Source organism: Ziziphus jujuba, chromosome 11, assembly GCF_031755915.1.
Source record: "Ziziphus jujuba cultivar Dongzao chromosome 11, ASM3175591v1".
In the NCBI taxonomy this organism is placed as follows: domain Eukaryota; kingdom Viridiplantae; phylum Streptophyta; class Magnoliopsida; order Rosales; family Rhamnaceae; genus Ziziphus; species Ziziphus jujuba.
The window spans coordinates 5,813,923-5,830,559 of NC_083389.1; the positions used below are offsets into that span (position 1 = coordinate 5,813,923).

General features: G+C 36.7%; 4 protein-coding genes across 6 annotated transcripts; 1 reads left to right on the top strand and 3 right to left on the bottom strand.

Annotated features, from left to right (window-relative positions):
* Positions 1-876: 876 nt before the first annotated feature.
* Positions 877-2,457, bottom strand: LOC107431577 (glucan endo-1,3-beta-glucosidase, basic isoform). The gene is made up of 2 exons (XM_016042537.4): positions 2,268-2,457; positions 877-1,956 (listed from the first exon to the last, which is right to left on the bottom strand). The coding sequence occupies exons 1-2, from the start codon at positions 2,368-2,370 to the stop codon at positions 1,007-1,009; spliced, it is 1,053 nt and encodes a 350-aa protein (XP_015898023.3). The 5' UTR covers positions 2,371-2,457; the 3' UTR covers positions 877-1,006.
* Positions 2,458-5,607: 3,150 nt separating this feature from the next.
* Positions 5,608-7,186, bottom strand: LOC125419265 (glucan endo-1,3-beta-glucosidase, basic isoform). Its single transcript, XM_048464846.2, has 2 exons — positions 7,027-7,186; positions 5,608-6,687 (listed from the first exon to the last, which is right to left on the bottom strand). The coding sequence occupies exons 1-2, from the start codon at positions 7,118-7,120 to the stop codon at positions 5,744-5,746; spliced, it is 1,038 nt and encodes a 345-aa protein (XP_048320803.2). The 5' UTR covers positions 7,121-7,186; the 3' UTR covers positions 5,608-5,743.
* A 1,572-nt stretch (positions 7,187-8,758) lies between these two features.
* On the bottom strand, positions 8,759-13,338 carry LOC107431635 (DNA repair protein recA homolog 2, mitochondrial). Of its 3 annotated transcripts, none has more exons than XM_048465379.2 (8): positions 12,902-13,338; positions 11,679-11,709; positions 11,301-11,518; positions 11,019-11,106; positions 10,602-10,774; positions 10,110-10,256; positions 9,876-10,010; positions 8,759-9,601 (listed from the first exon to the last, which is right to left on the bottom strand). In XM_048465379.2, exons 1-8 carry the CDS (start codon positions 13,004-13,006, stop codon positions 9,311-9,313), a joined length of 1,188 nt encoding a protein of 395 aa, XP_048321336.2. In that variant the 5' UTR covers positions 13,007-13,338; the 3' UTR covers positions 8,759-9,310. The 3 variants fall into 3 exon arrangements, with proteins under 3 accessions (XP_048321336.2, XP_048321335.2, XP_048321337.2); XM_048465378.2 differs by having other exon boundaries at positions 11,649-11,709; XM_048465380.2 differs by lacking the exon at positions 11,679-11,709.
* Positions 13,339-13,598: 260 nt separating this feature from the next.
* LOC107431636 (protein FATTY ACID EXPORT 1, chloroplastic) lies at positions 13,599-15,236 on the top strand. Its single transcript, XM_016042604.4, has 6 exons — positions 13,599-13,793; positions 13,918-14,143; positions 14,240-14,407; positions 14,510-14,556; positions 14,663-14,703; positions 14,805-15,236. The coding sequence occupies exons 1-6, from the start codon at positions 13,692-13,694 to the stop codon at positions 14,896-14,898; spliced, it is 678 nt and encodes a 225-aa protein (XP_015898090.3). The 5' UTR covers positions 13,599-13,691; the 3' UTR covers positions 14,899-15,236.
* The last annotated feature ends 1,401 nt before the right edge of the window (positions 15,237-16,637 follow it).

Here is a 16,637-nt window from a genome sequence, read left to right on the forward strand (position 1 = left end):
AAATTTTCAGGTCAAGCAGGACTTAAATCACATTTTGAGTCATAGAAAAAGAAAAATCTACCACATGCGCACACAATTACCACGAACTCGCTTTTATAATTAGCTTCACTGGTTTGAAAAGTCTTAAGATCATGAATAATCTCATAATGGGTCGGCACCAATCTTCACTACTTGATTTTCTGTAAAGAAGATTGCCAGCTCTGCAGTATTATCCCCTATTAAGATTTATGCCATTGAAAAGCACATGCTTTTTCGCTCTATCATATAATCAATCTTTGGCTTTCCTACATATCCGTTTATACACAACCTAATTGCCTAATTATCTAAAGCAATCACAGTGATATCTAATCATCAAACTCACAGTTGGTAATTTCACCAATAATTTCACACACAGTATTTCCTACTTAACTAAGAAAAACATGATGGCCCAAATGAAGAGGATGGGTCTAAATTAAGTCGTAGAATAGACTTGTGGTAGTCAACTTGTGATAGGCTCAAACTAGCTGTGGTATCCCAAACACCAAATGACCCTGTCAACCATATAATTCAATATTTCAATGCTCAAGGAAGCATTTCTTGGTTGCCGAAATAGCACCTCCCAAAATGCTTTGATTAATTTTATGACCAAATAAAAGAAGGTGTTGATAATTTTACTTATTATATGCTAAAACATGTGGAAAATTGAGCATTGGATTCTCCAAATTAATCAAACCTAATTCTTTTATTTAATATTTACTACTCTCTAAATTAATCAAACTAAATTTCTAGTGTTTGGATCCAAAGTTTAAGTGTGCTTCGAGGAAGTTCTTGATCAGTTTTCTTTAATGGGTAATTAGCTACAGATTTCAGTCAACGACTTACCAAGATCACCAACCATTAAAGCATAATGCAACACATTTTCTTATAAGTAATTTCATAAACACCATTTTTTGCTTACATAAAATGTGGAGGATCTTAATTCCACTTTATTTCTATATATTTATTTATAGGCACAGTACAGTGCTGCTTAGTTAGGGTTGAAATTGATTGGGTACTTTCGCTGCTTGTTTGGATAGAATAACCCCCAATACTTCTCATACTCCGGGCTCTTTTGATTCTCATCAAACAGGGCAAACAAATAGGTCTCAATGGCCCTTCCTGGCCTTTTTGGTGTCCCTCTCTTGACATGTTGAACCAAGTTGGTGTTGTAAGTCCTTGCATTATCAATTGAAGTTGCAGTCCCTCCAGATGAGGGCCAACCGGTCTCCGAAACAACAACCTCCAGAGACCCTCCTCCAGACTTCTCAAGGGCAGAATAAACAGCATCAAGTATGGCATCAAACAGATTCTGGTAACCATATTGCCCATCTTGCACCACAACTGAAGGAGATCTAAAAAGTGCATAATCAAGACTGATGTCTCTGGTGTTTCCAATGTAACCAAAATATGTGTACAAGTTAACCAGCAATGGAGATCTGTTGTTCACCAAGAACCGGATTATGGGATCAATAAGTGCTCTGTAGTCCTGCTTGAAGCTCCCCCTTGATGGAGGGTAGGATTCTCCAAGGAACCCTGTGTCAATGGCAGTGGAAACCTTGATTTGGTTCCCAAGACCAGCAGAGTTAATAGCATTTTGGATGTTTTGCATGGCAGGAACGAGGAACTGGGCAGCCTGATCCCAGGGATGCACTTCGTTTCCCACCACAATGTATCTGAACCTGACATTGCCAAAGTTTCTGACGTTGTTTCGGATCCAAGCATTGGCATTGGCTTGGCTGGAGGCAATGCTTTGGACGTTCTCTTTGGGAAGATCAAGCACGAGCTCGATGTTGGAGCCTCGAAGGGCTCGTAAAGCATCTTGGTTTGGGTAGTAGATTCTCATTCTCCTGATGTCGTATTGCTTGTAGAGAGCTACAACTTCTCCTGCAGATGGCAACCTATCTCCAAGCCCTCCATAACACACACCAATTTGGGCGTCTGCATAATCATTCATGAGATTCAACAAGTTAATTTGATATAATTGTTTCATTGAACCACACATATTAAATACATATATATACATAAATACATAGATGTATATCTAAGAAGTAAAGGAAGACATGTTATATGGTAGTATAATTAATTATCCGAGGCTAACAATATATATCATATCAGTATATGGTTCTTTGCATGCACTTGTTATGTATAATTTTGCTTGGAAAATGGTCTAAAAGTGATTCTATTTCACTTTAGTTGAAATTTTGGATTGCATGTGATGGTCTGTGCATATTAGAGAGAGAAAGAGAGACCAGTTTTCACTAGGCTAATGGAAATGAGCAGCCCAATTAGGAGCAGCATGGTGGAAAACAAAGAAGGAGATTTCGCAGCTGATGATGAAAAGGATATAGACATTTGGTGAAAGAATATATGTAGAACAAAGAAAGAGTAGGCGCTAAGAGAGAGATATTATTGCATTATTGCAAACTCAATCTGCCTCAAAACCTCCCTCTCAGCTGACCTTTTATAGGAAAAAAAAAAAAAAAAAGAGGAGGCAAGTATGTAAACTCGAGAATTCAAGGTCACCAAAAGAATTGAAAATTTGGAGTGCCAAGCACTCTGCGAGGAAATTTTGAGCCACATCGAAAGTTGAAAGGAAATATCCAAGCACTAAGACCCCGTATAAACAACGGGGTAACTGTCGTGGGTGGGCTGTTTAGCTAGCTATGCACCAATTAAGGCTTCACATATTCATACGTCATCTCATGACGCAAAACTTTAATTAATTTTCTCCGAACATTAATTTTCCATTATGCAATAGCCACTTTAGCCCACCTTTTTTTTTCTGCAAACATATCTAAGATGGCTGGCTGCAATTTTCCATAGGATATCGATTTGTTATTACTCCAAAAGAAAAAAAGAAAAAAAACAATGACTTTTTGAATAGCAATGACATAATTCATAGATATGCAGATAATTACCAAGTGCAGAGGATATTTTTCTTAGTTCACTTTCAGTTTCTGAACCACAATGTAGAAAATATCTTTCTATTTCATGTGACATTTCCTCTGGCTAATCATAGGAGATCATAAAGATGACAGAAAAATCTATTGAATTGGGTTATTGGGAAATAAAAAACTATCAAAATGATAATATAAGTTAATCATGACCTGCCAAATCAGATGGATGGTGAATATTCTTCCAAAGAAACTAATGATGTTAATAACGGTAAATGGCAAATAACCAGTATATTGACCGGAAGAAGCTCAAATCCTTGTCTTAAGTGAGGCTTGAGGAATAAATATCTTTGAGGCATCCAAAATAGTGCTTTAAAAGTCGTGTTGAAATGGTATTAGTCCTCGCCTCCTCTAATCCATTTATGTATATGCTTCTTTTGGAAAATTTAGACTCAAAAGACTTTGTCATGCGCATGATCTAATTTTTTTATTGTTATCTGGACCTGCAGTATTTTGGTTGCTTGACATAGACTCGATTACTTCAATTAATGGATGACTAATGAAGCATAATATTAATATTATCAATTTGTTAAATTTAAAATTCCAAATTGTCACGTAAATGTGCGAAGATGTTGCCACGATGATGTATTAGTGGTAGAATTGATATGGTAACATGCTTCTTCATTTGTTTCGTTTTGTTATCTTCTTTTTGTTTGTTTTGTTCGAATCCTTTTCTGTACTGTGTATAGTTAAGATCTAAATATTTCTTAACACATGAAAATAAATCTGCATTACAGATATCTTATGCAGTTTAGATAAACTAATATATGAGACAGAGATCTTAATTAAGTACTTATAAAGCAATTAATTCCTTGCCTGCAAAAACTTCATTTTGCTATTTTCACTGCTCTATCGAGGTTTTATTCACAAAGTAGAATAAGTGAACTATTTGTTTCCCAGAGAAAGCTTGAGGAGCTGAAATATCTCTGACATGCCAGAAGCCCTCCTCATAACATATAGGAGTTCAATAAGGGATGAAACTTCAGATGAGAAATACAACCACCTGGAGAGGAAGATCTATTCTCAATCATTTCCTATCAGGTCATGAATCCGGCCATCTCCATTCATTAGTGTTAAAAAAACCATGAGCATAGATTTCCCTTAGATTCTAACTCATTTGAATTGTCTTAAAAAAAAAAAAAAAAATCCCATCATTTGTCAGCTACAAATGTGTTGCTCTGCCTTATTTTTATTTCTGAAAACTTTCTCTTCTATGAGATAGTTACTTCCTCCTTTCATAAAGACTCCATGTTCGCAAGCCAAGTCCAACACCACAGACTCACAGCAAAAGCCTCTCCCTAACCGTACCTGCAGTTCAGCTTTTTTTTCATATCTGGCGGCTATTTTTTTTTTTACTTTCTTGCATACAAATCCCAAGCCCAGCAACCTAAGAGATTAGGATTGTTCGTAATGGTTCTTTTAAGGAAACGAAGATTCTCGATGATTATGCAAAATATCCTGCAAAAAGAACAGTTTATTGAGGGCAGCAAAGACATCTGACATGGCTATATCTCATGCTATATGAGCCTAAAAAATTCTAGTTGAAGGATCAGTGGCCAATCAAATCACCAGACTCCATTCATTTGGAAATTGAAAAAATTTAGTGAAGTTCCCGTCTCTAAGGACGAGACAGAAAAATTAGTATTCACCTCCAAGGTTATGAGCTTCCCTAATGATGTGAACTGCAAGTGTGGTCTTGCTCATAAATTTTAATATCTTTGCTGTGTATTGATATTTTCATTTCTTTGATGCTAAAATTACAGAACCGAATTGGATACTCCAATGTTTCTAATTTTAACCATTACCAACATGAATATTACTTGAAATTAACTGGTGAAAAGCTACCAAGTTAAGAGTTGGAACACACTAATGCAACAGTACCACATTTTTAAAACACAAAAATGAAAATGTGTTCTGGACCTGTGAATATTCAATGACTGGGCTGGAAGCTAGGTGTTAAAAAGCCTTTGATTTTTATATGCTTTTAAGTTATAACATTGGAGGGCCTCCGACTCCAAGGCTTGTACTTTATAAAATGTATGTCTATGATTAACCTTTCAAGTACGTTCATTTACACACTACCTAATCAGCAATTGAGACTTCTAAATCATCAAAAGTCAAAGTTGGGTTTTTCTTTTTCAATTTTACTAATTTCCATAGATTCATTTCTTCCCTAAAACAAACTGGATGGGCCAAAATAAATAGAGTGGGCCTTAGTTTGTCTGAGCTTAGACTATAGACTTGTGGTAGTCAACTAATGAGGCTCAAAACAGTCCATACGCCACTTGATCTGCAAACCATACCAATAAATGCGGTTGGAAGTATTAGTTTAGTTGCCCAATAGCACCTCTGCTTTACTGAACTATGTTGGACAGTGAAAAAATTGAGGATTGGTCTCGTAGCATTCTTCCTCAGTCACTTTCATGCTCTAAATGAATCCAATTTCCCAGTAATTGAATCCAAATTGTGCATTGAGGAAGTTCATATAGGTTTTAATTCGTTAATGGATAATTAGCTACTAATTTTAGTCAATAGCACCCAAAAAAAAAAAAAAAAAAAGGCCTTATGCAAAACATTTCCTGTGGTATATATAATTCAATAAACTCCAATCTTTACCTTAAAGTGACACCAAGTATAACCATAAGATAATCAATTCATTAGAGAATGTGGAGGATCATAATTCCACTTTATTTTCTATATATATATATATATATATAAATATACTGTTTAAGGTGTATACGTGTCCTTATTCTCACAAGTTTACTCACTACTTAATTTAGATTAATAGGATATTTTGGCTGCTTGTTTGGGAAGAATAGCTCCCAGTGCTTCTCATACTCCGGATTCTTTCTATTCTCATCAAACAAGGCAAACAAGTAAGTCTCAATAGCCCTTCCTGGCTTCTTTGGTGTCCCTGTCTTGACATGTTGAACCAAGTTGGAGTTATAAGTCCTTGCATTATCAACTGTGGTTGCAGTGCCTCCAGCTGAAGGCCAACCGCTCTCAGAGATAACAATCTCCAAAGACCCTCCACCAGACTTCTCAAGGGCAGCATAAACAGCATCAAGAATGGCGTCAAAGAGATTTCGGTAACCAAGTTGCCCATCTTGCACCACAACTGATTGAGATCTGAAAAGTGCATAATCAAGACTGATGTCTCTGGTGTTTCCAATGTAACTAAAATATGGGTACACGTTAACCAGCAATGGAGATCTGTTGTTCACCAAGAACCGGATTATGGGATCAATAAGGGCTCTATGATCCTGCTTGAAGGTTCCCTTTGATGGAGGAAAGGATTCTCCAAGTACTCCAGTGTCTACGGAAGTGGAGACCTTGATTTGGTTCCCAAGACCGGCAGAGTTAATAGCATTTTGGATGTTTTGCATGGCAGGGACGAGGAACTGTGCAAACTGGTCCGATGGTTTCACTTCGTTTCCCACTGCAATGTATTTGAATTTTACATTGCCAAAGTTTCTGACATTGTTTTGGACCCAAGAATCTGCGTTGGCTTGGCTGGAGGCAATCCTTTGGAGGTCAGGGTTGGGAAGACCAAGCATGAGCTCGATGTTGGAACCTCCAAGTGCTCGGAGAGCATTTTGGTTTGGATCATAGAGTCTCATTCTTCTGATGCTGTATTGGTTGTAGAGAGCTACAACTTCTCCTGGTGGTGGCAGCGCATCTCCAAGCATTCCATAACATACACCAATTTGAGCATCTGCATATATTAGATCCAATCATTCATGAGATTCAACAAGCTAATTTAATGTAATTGGCTGACTAATACATGCATATACAAACATACATTAGTAAAGGAAGACAAACTATATAGTATACAGTTAATTATGTCATACTAAAATATACCATAGATAAATGTACATATATATATATATATATTTATATGTATGATTCTTTGCAATGCACTTCTTGTATATACATATTAATTTGCATGGCAGGCTGATCAAGAAGTCATGCCATTTGACTTTAATTCAAATTTTGGATCGTATGCAGTTATGGTCTGTGCATGAGAATGAGATTAGAGAGAAATATATCAGACCAGTTTTGTCCAGGCTAGTGGCCATGAGCAGGCCAAGTAGCAGCATTGTGGAAAAAATGGAAGGAGATTTGGCAACTGATAAGGACATAGCCATGGCTGAGAGAATATAGAAAAAAGCTAAGAGCTAGATATTGCAAACTCTGCTTCAAAAGCTTTCACGCAGCTGGCCTTTAATAGGGAAAAAAGAGGTATGGGAACTCAATAATTTAAGGACACTAGAATACAAGATTAGGCTTGTCAAAGAACTCGACAAAGACATTTTGAGCCATTTAGCGAGACAATTCCACCACAAGCTCCAAGAACTTGCATAATTAACCATAAACCTTTGGTTGAATGGTCTAAAGAAGTTTGCTACCCAATGGGTAAATGTTGTGATTGAACTGTTTAGCTAGGCACCAATTTTGGCTTCACATAGCCAGTATGTCATTCCATGAAACAAACTTTTACTAGTTTGCTCTAACATTAATTTCCCAACATGCTAGTTGTTTCCTGGAGCCCACCTGTATTTCTGCAAAGAATATCTAAGATGGCTGCAATCAATCTAAGGGATCAACTTGCTTTCTTTTTCTCCACATAAGACATTGACTTTTTTAATAATGGATTTTGTTTGATATTAGATATATGTGCATTGCATCTAGTAACTCCACTCGATTGAGAGCGAAACTTGTAAAAAATTTACTATGTTTTCCGAGGTAGTTGGACACTACTTTCGGAAATTCTTTGCAGATCACGAAGTGTACAGGATGTGTTTCTGAGTTTACTTTCTGAACCTCAATAGAAAAACATCTTTCTATTTCATGTGACATTTCTACTGGCTAATCATGAGAAATCATAAAGATATGATCGAAAAATCTATTGAGATGGGGTTATTGGAAAGAGAATTGTTGAATTGATAATATCATAAGCTAACCGGCTCTTCTGCAAAAGTACCCTCCAAATCAGATGGTGAATATTCTTGCAAAAAACTGATGATGGTTAATAATAGTAAATGGCAAATAACCAGAAAGTTATTGACTGGAAGAAGCTAAAGAAAGTCCTTATCTCTAGTGAGGATAGAGGAATATGCCAAATTAATGCATCCAAAATAGATCTGTAAAGCCGTATTGAATCCACTTATTATATCTGTTAATTTTCGTAAAAGTTAAAGACATGCTTAAAATAATTTTTTATTTTTCTTCAGCATGCTTCCTTTGTCACATATTTAAAAGATTTTTTTATTTTCTTCAGCATGCTTCCTTTGTCCTACTTATCATCTTATTTCGTTGTTGTCTGGACATGCATGGCTAAGGCTGCTTGACTTGGCTACTTCACAGGATGACAAGCGTAAATCATGCCTTTTCTCTCTACAACTTGGAAAAGTAGAAGTAAACGCAAGACCCATTAAAACCAATTTAATTCAATTATTGCGTCACGTTTTGGTAGGCTTTTGTGTATAATGCTTCATTGATATATTTGCATTTCTGTGAACCCTAATATTTAATCAAATACATGACCAAATCTGTTCATTCCAAGACTTTTTTTCTGATCCTAATTATTGTAAGAGTAGAAGAGCAGAAATAAATTTACAGTCAGTTTTTGAACTTTAAAATTCCAAATCAATCTAGGTAGAGGCCCATTGGCATTGTAACAAGCTTCAATTTCTCTTTGTGGTTACTCTTCTACTTGACATCTAATTATTTCTTAATAAATGAAAATATATTTTGCACTACAGAAAGATGAAAAAAACATTAAGTACAGGAAGGAAATCGTATCCCTTTATGATTATAGCAAAGCAATGTAATTGCCATGTTAATAACTAGGTAATAGTTGCTTCTTTTACATTCAAAACCACAGATTACACACAACACTTGAAACACTCCATCTTATGCAGTTTTGGCTAAAGTAATATGAGAGACAGACAGAGATCCCGAGCCATGAAGCAATTAAATCCCTATCTGCAAGACTTCTATGCCATGAGGCATTACTCTTTGCATAACAATGGTCTTTAGTCTAACTCAATCCGGGTTCCATTTACAAGTTGAATGAGTGAACAATCAATTTCACTGACAAACCTTGAGGAGAAGAAATATATCTCTGACATGCAACGAGGCCCTTAGCAAGGTGTTCGATGATGAAGGGAACATCAGATGAGCCACACTACTACCTGGAGACGAAAATCCACAAACTTGACATATACTTCATCTTTTGTCGGCAATATGGATCTTCATCCTTCATCAGCATCATGCCATGAAATGCAGCCGTCCATCCATCAGTGCTGAAAAAAACACAAGTAATGGGATTTGCCTTAGATTCTATCTCCTTCAAAGAGCTGCCTTCTTAAGATGCCGACTATCTCATCAAAAATCCCGTGATTTTCAGCTAGATACTGCTCTGCTTCATGTTCATTACTCAATACTTTCCCTTCCATTAGGTAGTTGCTTCCTTCTTTCACTATGACTCCATGTTCACAAGCCAAGTCCAACACCTCGGATTCACAGCAAAGGCCTCTCCCAAACCTTATCTGCAGTTCAGCTTTTTTCATTGCTGGTGCCAATTTATTTTTCACCACTTGCACACAAATCCCAAGCCCAGTAACCTAAAAGAACAAGACTTTTCTCACAATTCTTTTTTTTTTTTAAGGAAAAAAAAAATACTCGATGACTGAAACAAAAATGGTTAAACAGCTTGATAAAGCTTGTGGAAAGGGCACAATAGCAGACTGAAGGAGTAAAATCCCTAACTAGGATACTGAAGAAAATGATTAAGAATGAATGAAGCAGATATTTTCCTCCATCTGGTACTGAAGTGCCATTTCCTTAGCCCATATGAAAGGATATCTTGAAATGTCCTAAGAGCTAATATATGCTTACCTCATTCCCAATTTTGAGCAATCCTGTTCTTTTAATTCTCAGCCGCACAGCTGCATAGAAGTTCAAGGCATTTCCACCACAAGTGACCTCATCCATATGTCCAAAACCATTACCAGATTTTGAACCTGATCTAACCTGGATGTTAAAGATCATTAGTTAGTACAAGTCATTCATCCTTTTCTGCACCATATTAAAAGGTTTTTAAATGAAATGTTCATGCAGCTTGACTCCAACCTGATTAATAAAAACAAGAAGAGTTTGAGAATTGCACAACGAATAATGTATTTTACGGAGGGCTTGGGTCATGATTCGTGATTGTCCATCTCCATATGCACCATCAATTAAAACATCCAGCTCACATTCAGGAACAAGTGCAGCTACCTGAAAAGCCAACATGCAAGAAAAGAACATGAATTTTTTTGGTATTCAGATTGGAGACAATCTATGATCAATTATATCCATGAATATAAATGGCTATCTAATGACCATTAAATAAGAGAATTTCCTAACAATAATATGCACAAGAGAATAAAAGGTCCATCTTTCTTTTCTGATCCAAAATGATGTATGATGTATAGCCTTTCTTTTCTCAATAACTATGCAAATGACTAGACCCCTCTTGGAGGATAATAACATCTGTGACAAAAAGGGTACCCAAGCTAGTTAAGGACACCAAATATAATTTTTCTTCTTAAAGAAGACTTTTAAAATAAACAATTTACTTACACTATCAATCACAATTACATCTACAGATCCACTCTTAGTCAGAGTATTGACTGCACAGAGCAACTTTTCAGCAGAACTGGGCCGTGAAAGAAGAAGATTTTCAGTGTTTACACCCATTGATTCAGCAAGTGAAGGATCCATTGCATTCTCTACATCAAAATATGCACAATATCCTGCAGAAAGGAGAATTTATTAAGGCTACTGATAAAGAGACAGGATATAGAACGTTATAATCACCACACTGGAAATAAATAACTGGGCTAGCAAGGACATCTGGCACGAGTACCTCATGCAATATGAGCCTACTAAATTAATTAAAGGATCAATAGGCAATTGCCACACTTCATTCATTCGGAAATTGAACCAATTATTCTAAGTTATCATCTCTAAGGATGAGACAGCAAAATAAGTACACACCTCCAAGCTTTTGAGCTTCCTTAATGATGTGAAGTGCAAGTGTAGTCTTGCCAGATGCTTCTTGCCCATAAATTTCAATAACTCTTCCCTATAAAGGACAAGGCAGATAATCAGCAAGGTTCTGTATGCTAATATTTTCATCTATTTGCAGTTAAAATTACACAACTGAATTGGACACTCCAATATTTCTAAACATTACCCACATGAATATTATTTAAAAATTAACTGGTAAATAGATACCAAGTTAAAAAGTTCACGATGCCAAATTAGCATGGTACTCACTCTTGGTAATCCTCCAATTCCAAGAGCCAGATCAAGCTTTAATGATCCAGTAGATATCACAGGTGCACGTCGGAAGCCAAAAAAACGCTGCAAAGACAACATAGAATCTCCACCAAATTCACTGGCAAGCTGAGAAAGAGCCAAGCGTAATGCAGTATCTTTCTCTGTTGCTCTGGCATCATCATGGAGGCCGTCATGTTCAAATTCTGAAACTTCAACTGGCAATGAAAAAAAAAAAAAAATTAAATCTGAAAATAGACCATGAAAGAGAAACAGAATGTGATAGACCTAAAGATTTGAAGTTCAGAATGAATGGGAAAGCAGAGACAAGAGCGAGGAACTCTTTACCTATGGAAGAAAAACAATGGGTGTTCTTACCAAAAAAGGTGATTGCACGTTGTCTTCCTTTCTAGGAAAAAAAAAAAAAAAAAGAATAAAATTAATAAGAAAACAAGAAGAAGAAGATATTCTTTTAGAATGATTTCACAGAGATCAATTATTGATTAAATGAGGAAATGAAATTATTACAGCATGTAAAATTCCTTGCTATGGTTCACATGAAATCTGCTTAGAGCATAGGTTCAGTTTAGATTGACCTCATAATATATTCTCTTTGCCCGTATATTATATTCTATGCTGACAAGTCCAGAAGTTGCAACACCTAATTGGTTGCAGGTCACCGACAACATCGAAATACTGGAAGCTTTCCCAAAAGCTATATAGAAAAAGAAAACCAGCGCAACACCTGGCTATTGAGTGATGAGGGTCGTTCAATAGCAAGCAAAGCAAATACTACATGTTGTCTGAATATCGTGGCAAAAAGGGATTGGGAAGATGGGGAAAGAAAAAAAGTGATAACTCTGCAAGTCCATTGGGAAATTGAGGAGTGAGAACACAGTAAGAATTCGCATACATTTTGGATGTACGACTAAACAACATAAATTTAGACAGTCAGTCCCGCATAGATCCATGTAAACCCCAAAAATCAAGCCACCGGGTTATTGGGTTCCAGAAAGTGAAGTTTATAGAATGTGATTAACCAGAGCTGAAAAGGAACAAGATAGAACTACAGTCTCAACTCCAACCAGTCTAATCCACGACAATGAGACAACAAAACTCCTGGAAGCTAAGTGCGCGCCTCTCAAACCAAAGTTAAGCAAACCAGCTAACTTAAGCACTTGCAAAACTCATTTTGTCTAAAGTAAAAAGTACAACTTTAACCCCAAAAGAAAACAAGCTCATTTTGGGTTCTCGAAAGTGAAGTTTACAGGATGTGATTAACCAAAGCTAATAAGGAACAAGATAGGACTACAGTCCCAACACCAACCGGTCTAATGCTAACTCCTAAATGCGTGTCCCTAAAAACCAAAGTTGAGCAATCACCTAACTTAAGCACTTGCCAAAATCATTTTGTCTTAAGAACTACCAACTTTAACCCCAAGCTCAGTTTTTTCAGTTGTTTTATGTATTCAGTTGGTGAAGAAATCGACAAAACCTTGAAAAAAAAAAAAAAATTAACCCCCCAGTACAAGCATCAAGCAAACAGAAAAATAAAAGAGAAAGAAACAGTCCAGGGAAGCAAGAGAGACAGAGAGAGAGACCTGGCATAAGGAGGAGCAAAGCAGAGAGGAAAGTGGAGGTCCTTGGAACAGACAATGACGAAGACGCTGACTAACAGCAAATGGAGGTCTTAGCCAAAATTTCATGTTTTTCTCTTCACAACGTTAACAAATTGTGAATTCAAAACTGCTTATTCGTTTTAGGGTTTTTTAATTTTCAACACGGACATGACAGCCGCCATTTCAGCCAACAACTCGGTTTCTCGGACTGGGCAGATAATATATTGTCCCCCCAAACCTCTTCCCTTCCGTTCTCCTCTGCTGTTACTCCGTTTAGGGTTTTTGAATTTCCTACACAGAAACCGCCATTTCCGCCATCTCTGCCTCTCTGACCAACATATAATATAATATTTTTGTCTCCCACGTCGTCGTTTTCTGTTTCCCATGTTTCACTGTTACTGCTCCCCCACACGTGTGTTCTTTTGTCCTTTTCTGTTTTTTTTTGCAAAAGATGCCCCTCTGTTCCTGTTATTATGATTTTATGTTTTCGTCCCTAATGTTCTATAATATTAATTCTACAGCTCTAGGCCCATTACAAACCGATCCAACCCAATCTTGAGCCCAAACAATGACGAGGACTAATTTTTGGGCTTTTCCGGACCGTTAAACGACCCGGTCGTTTGTGTCGACTGGCAAGCACGCTCTCAATGCTTCATCTTCTTCCTTCTTGGATTCAGAATACACACCAACTACCCCACGCAAAGTACCGACCTTTTTTGTTTTTTTTTCCCAAGAAGTCAAAAACGCCGATCCGGGAAAAGGGTCGTCGGAAATGGCGGCGACGACGACCTCGCAGCTCTCGTGCTTCTCGGCAATCAACCGGCAGTTTCACCACCGCAGACACTCACTTTTGTGCACAACCCGTCCTCCCCAGGTACCCTTTTTTTTTTTTTTTTGGTTATCTGTTTGACTTCCAAGTTTTGAGCTTTTTATTGTTTTATTATTGATTGTTCGGTTTGATGGGGCTAAACTGGGGAGTTTCGTTTTCTTTACACTAGTCATGGGTTGTTATGAGCCTTGAAGGCAGTTCTGATGTCAATACCACTCTGAGTTACACATCCGATGATGCGCCAAAACCACCCCATGTTGAAAGAGCAGCGAATTTGCATTCGGACGCTGCTGCTGGGAATTCTGGGACTGCCAGTGAGCCACAGCTGGAACTGGGTGTCGCTGAGCAGAAAAGAGCTGCCAAAATCCATGATTTTTGCTTTGGCATTCCCTTTGGTGAGTTTTGCTTCCAGTTGCTACTAATGTATATGTTATGGATGTATTCTTATTAAAGCTTAATACTTGTTGCAATGGCGGTGGGAATGGTGGCAGGTGGGATCGTTTTAAGTGGGGGTCTTATTGGTTTCATTTTTACAAGAAATCTTTCTACTCTGAGCTCTGGTGTGCTGTATGGAGGAGCTTTGTTGGCCCTCAGCACTTTTAGCTTAAAGATATGGAGGCAAGGAAAATCCAGTTTACCATTTATTCTAGGACAAGGAGGTAATTCCCAATTTTTTTCTCAAAACTTGAATATGACCCTTCTTTGAGCTCTGCATTTATATATTTATTTTTAAGTTTTTGTTTATATTGTCAATTTTGCAGCATTGGCGGCTGCCCTTCTCTGGAAGAACTTTCAAACCTACTCATTGGTAGAACATCACTTACTTTTGTTAGCAGAAAGTTGTTCTTACTCATGGTTGCTTTTGTTTTATTTTCTTCCTTGTGTTTAAACTGTGTTATGGGTTTTCTATGCAGACAAAAAAAGTGTTTCCAACAGGCTTCTATGCTGCAATTAGGTAGTCGAAATATAGCTTCCGGTGCTTTCTGCTCTTGGTGTTTTAAGTTTTTTTGCCCATCTAATCGTTTGCATTTTGGTTGTTTTCTTCTTTCCTTGCAGCGCTGCAATGCTGTGCTTCTACTCATATGTGCTGCTTTCTGGAGGAAATCCGCCACCAAAGAAGTTGAAATCATCCCCAAGTGTTGCATCTTGATAGGAAGAATAAAGGTCAGATTATATTTCAAAAATGAAAATTTTTAATGGTCGTGCCTTGTAGACGACCTAAGTTAAGGTCATGGATAGATGAAGGAGTATGTTTAGTGGAAACACAGGTATGAGTCATTTTTGTATCTTATCATGTTTTTAAGTGGGTGAAGCAGCTGGAAACTTGTTACTTCTTGACATGCTGTCTGTAGAAATAATGCCACTATTGAAATTTTACTAGTTTGATGGATGTGGCTTTTATTTTGTGCTATGAGAAGAAAGTCCTTACTGAACAAAATTTGTACGACATAATTTATCTTATTATTGAAAGTCATTTGTCATCTCCAACGTTATTTCTTGTTGCTTCTCGTTTCATGAATTAGTTTCATTTTAGTCTTAGGTAAGACTGGCACATTCAGATAAACCCCCTTTGTCTACATTAATGACTCAAGACAATGCTCGTGAACAAGGATCAGTTACATTCATCTTGAGTTCATCAATATACATATTTGGCTTCCATAGTTTCTGGAGTTTGAAGTTTAAATTATGGCATACATGTCAGAGTCTTTTGGACCTTATATCTCACGTTTCTACATATTATATTAAAAAATTAAAAATTATTAAATTATTAAAAAATAAATAAAAAATAAAAAATAAAAATAAAAAAAGAGAAAAACCAAGCTTTATAGACTGTTGGAATAGGCAAAACCAGACTTTTTAATTATGTATATCATTCAGTGAACTTGTTGGGCTTTTATTGTCACGATGTTGTTATTAATTCTTGAATCATTCATTTCCCATGAATGTTTTGGTAACTATGCAACTAATCTCTCAAACTAGATATATTCCCAATCTTAGAGAGGGAGGTGTATGGTTCTTTTGCCCTTGACTGGTAATATTTTTCTCTGGGAAAGACACTTATCGGGTCATTCATGTTGTCTGAACTGTTTTGGTTAGAGTGTTAAGATTTATGACTGAACAATTGCAAGGGATCAGCGTTGGTATTTTTGTTCAAGTGAGGTTGATTGCAAAAGGGCATTCTTAAGCTCATGTGGAGATAATTTGACGACCTTGTTTTATGATTAGAAGATTGTCCCCCAATTTGTGGAGACATAATTGGTGGTTAGCATGTTTTTTAAGGCTGTTTAAAGTAGTAAAAGAAACAAGACTACTAGATTGTGAAGAGTGATGGATATTTGTTTTTTATGACTTCCCTCTTGTATTTGGCCTCTATGGCTATCAATTGGACAAGTATTTCCTTGAAACATCCTCGTCATAGATATTGAATTGGAAAATATATGCGAGGATCTGGCTTGTTATTTTCTTTTATTTTCTTTTTTTTCTTGGCTTCCAGACAGTTATATTAGGTTTGTAATTCCACGTAACCTCAATTACCAATACTTTTTAGAAGATATTTCTAAATATGTTGAAGAAGCATCCCATGGATGAATGTTTTCTGGCTTACAATGAACCTTCTGCCACCTAAATTCAGGATCATAAATGCAATTGCCCTTTGGTCCTTTCCATTTGGAGCTCTTACACTCAAATTCAAGATCCATAATTTCCATTTTCTCCATTCTCCGCAATGCCCTCTCTCCTTTGAGACACGACCGTGAGCAATGAAGTTGGTTCTTTTTGTGATTTTTTTTTTTTTTTTTCCCCCTGATATAAGTACAAATTCTCTAGAATATTGTCCTAAATTTTGTTTTTCTTAGATCATGATTCTTCCTATTTTAGAATATAAAGGCT

Coding starts and splice junctions, on each gene's coding strand:
- LOC107431577 (XM_016042537.4), bottom strand. CDS start 2,370: ATGTCTATATCCTTTTCATCATCAGCTGCGAAATCTCCTTCTTTGTTT. Junction 1,957..2,267: donor CATTAGCCTAGTGAAAACTG/GTCTCTCTTTCT, acceptor ATGATTATGCAG/ACGCCCAAATTGGTGTGTGT.
- LOC125419265 (XM_048464846.2), bottom strand. CDS start 7,120: ATGGCTATGTCCTTATCAGTTGCCAAATCTCCTTCCATTTTTTCCACA. Junction 6,688..7,026: donor CACTAGCCTGGACAAAACTG/GTCTGATATATT, acceptor TAATATATGCAG/ATGCTCAAATTGGTGTATGT.
- LOC107431635 (XM_048465378.2), bottom strand. CDS start 13,006: ATGAAATTTTGGCTAAGACCTCCATTTGCTGTTAGTCAGCGTCTTCGT. Junction 11,519..11,648: donor CCATTGTTTTTCTTCCATAG/GTAAAGAGTTCC, acceptor TTTCATTGCCAG/TTGAAGTTTCAGAATTTGAA. Junction 10,775..11,018: donor GGAAGCTCAAAAGCTTGGAG/GTGTGTACTTAT, acceptor TCCTTTCTGCAG/GATATTGTGCATATTTTGAT.
- LOC107431636 (XM_016042604.4), top strand. CDS start 13,692: ATGGCGGCGACGACGACCTCGCAGCTCTCGTGCTTCTCGGCAATCAAC. Junction 14,144..14,239: donor TTGCTTTGGCATTCCCTTTG/GTGAGTTTTGCT, acceptor GAATGGTGGCAG/GTGGGATCGTTTTAAGTGGG. Junction 14,557..14,662: donor ACTTTCAAACCTACTCATTG/GTAGAACATCAC, acceptor TTTTCTATGCAG/ACAAAAAAAGTGTTTCCAAC.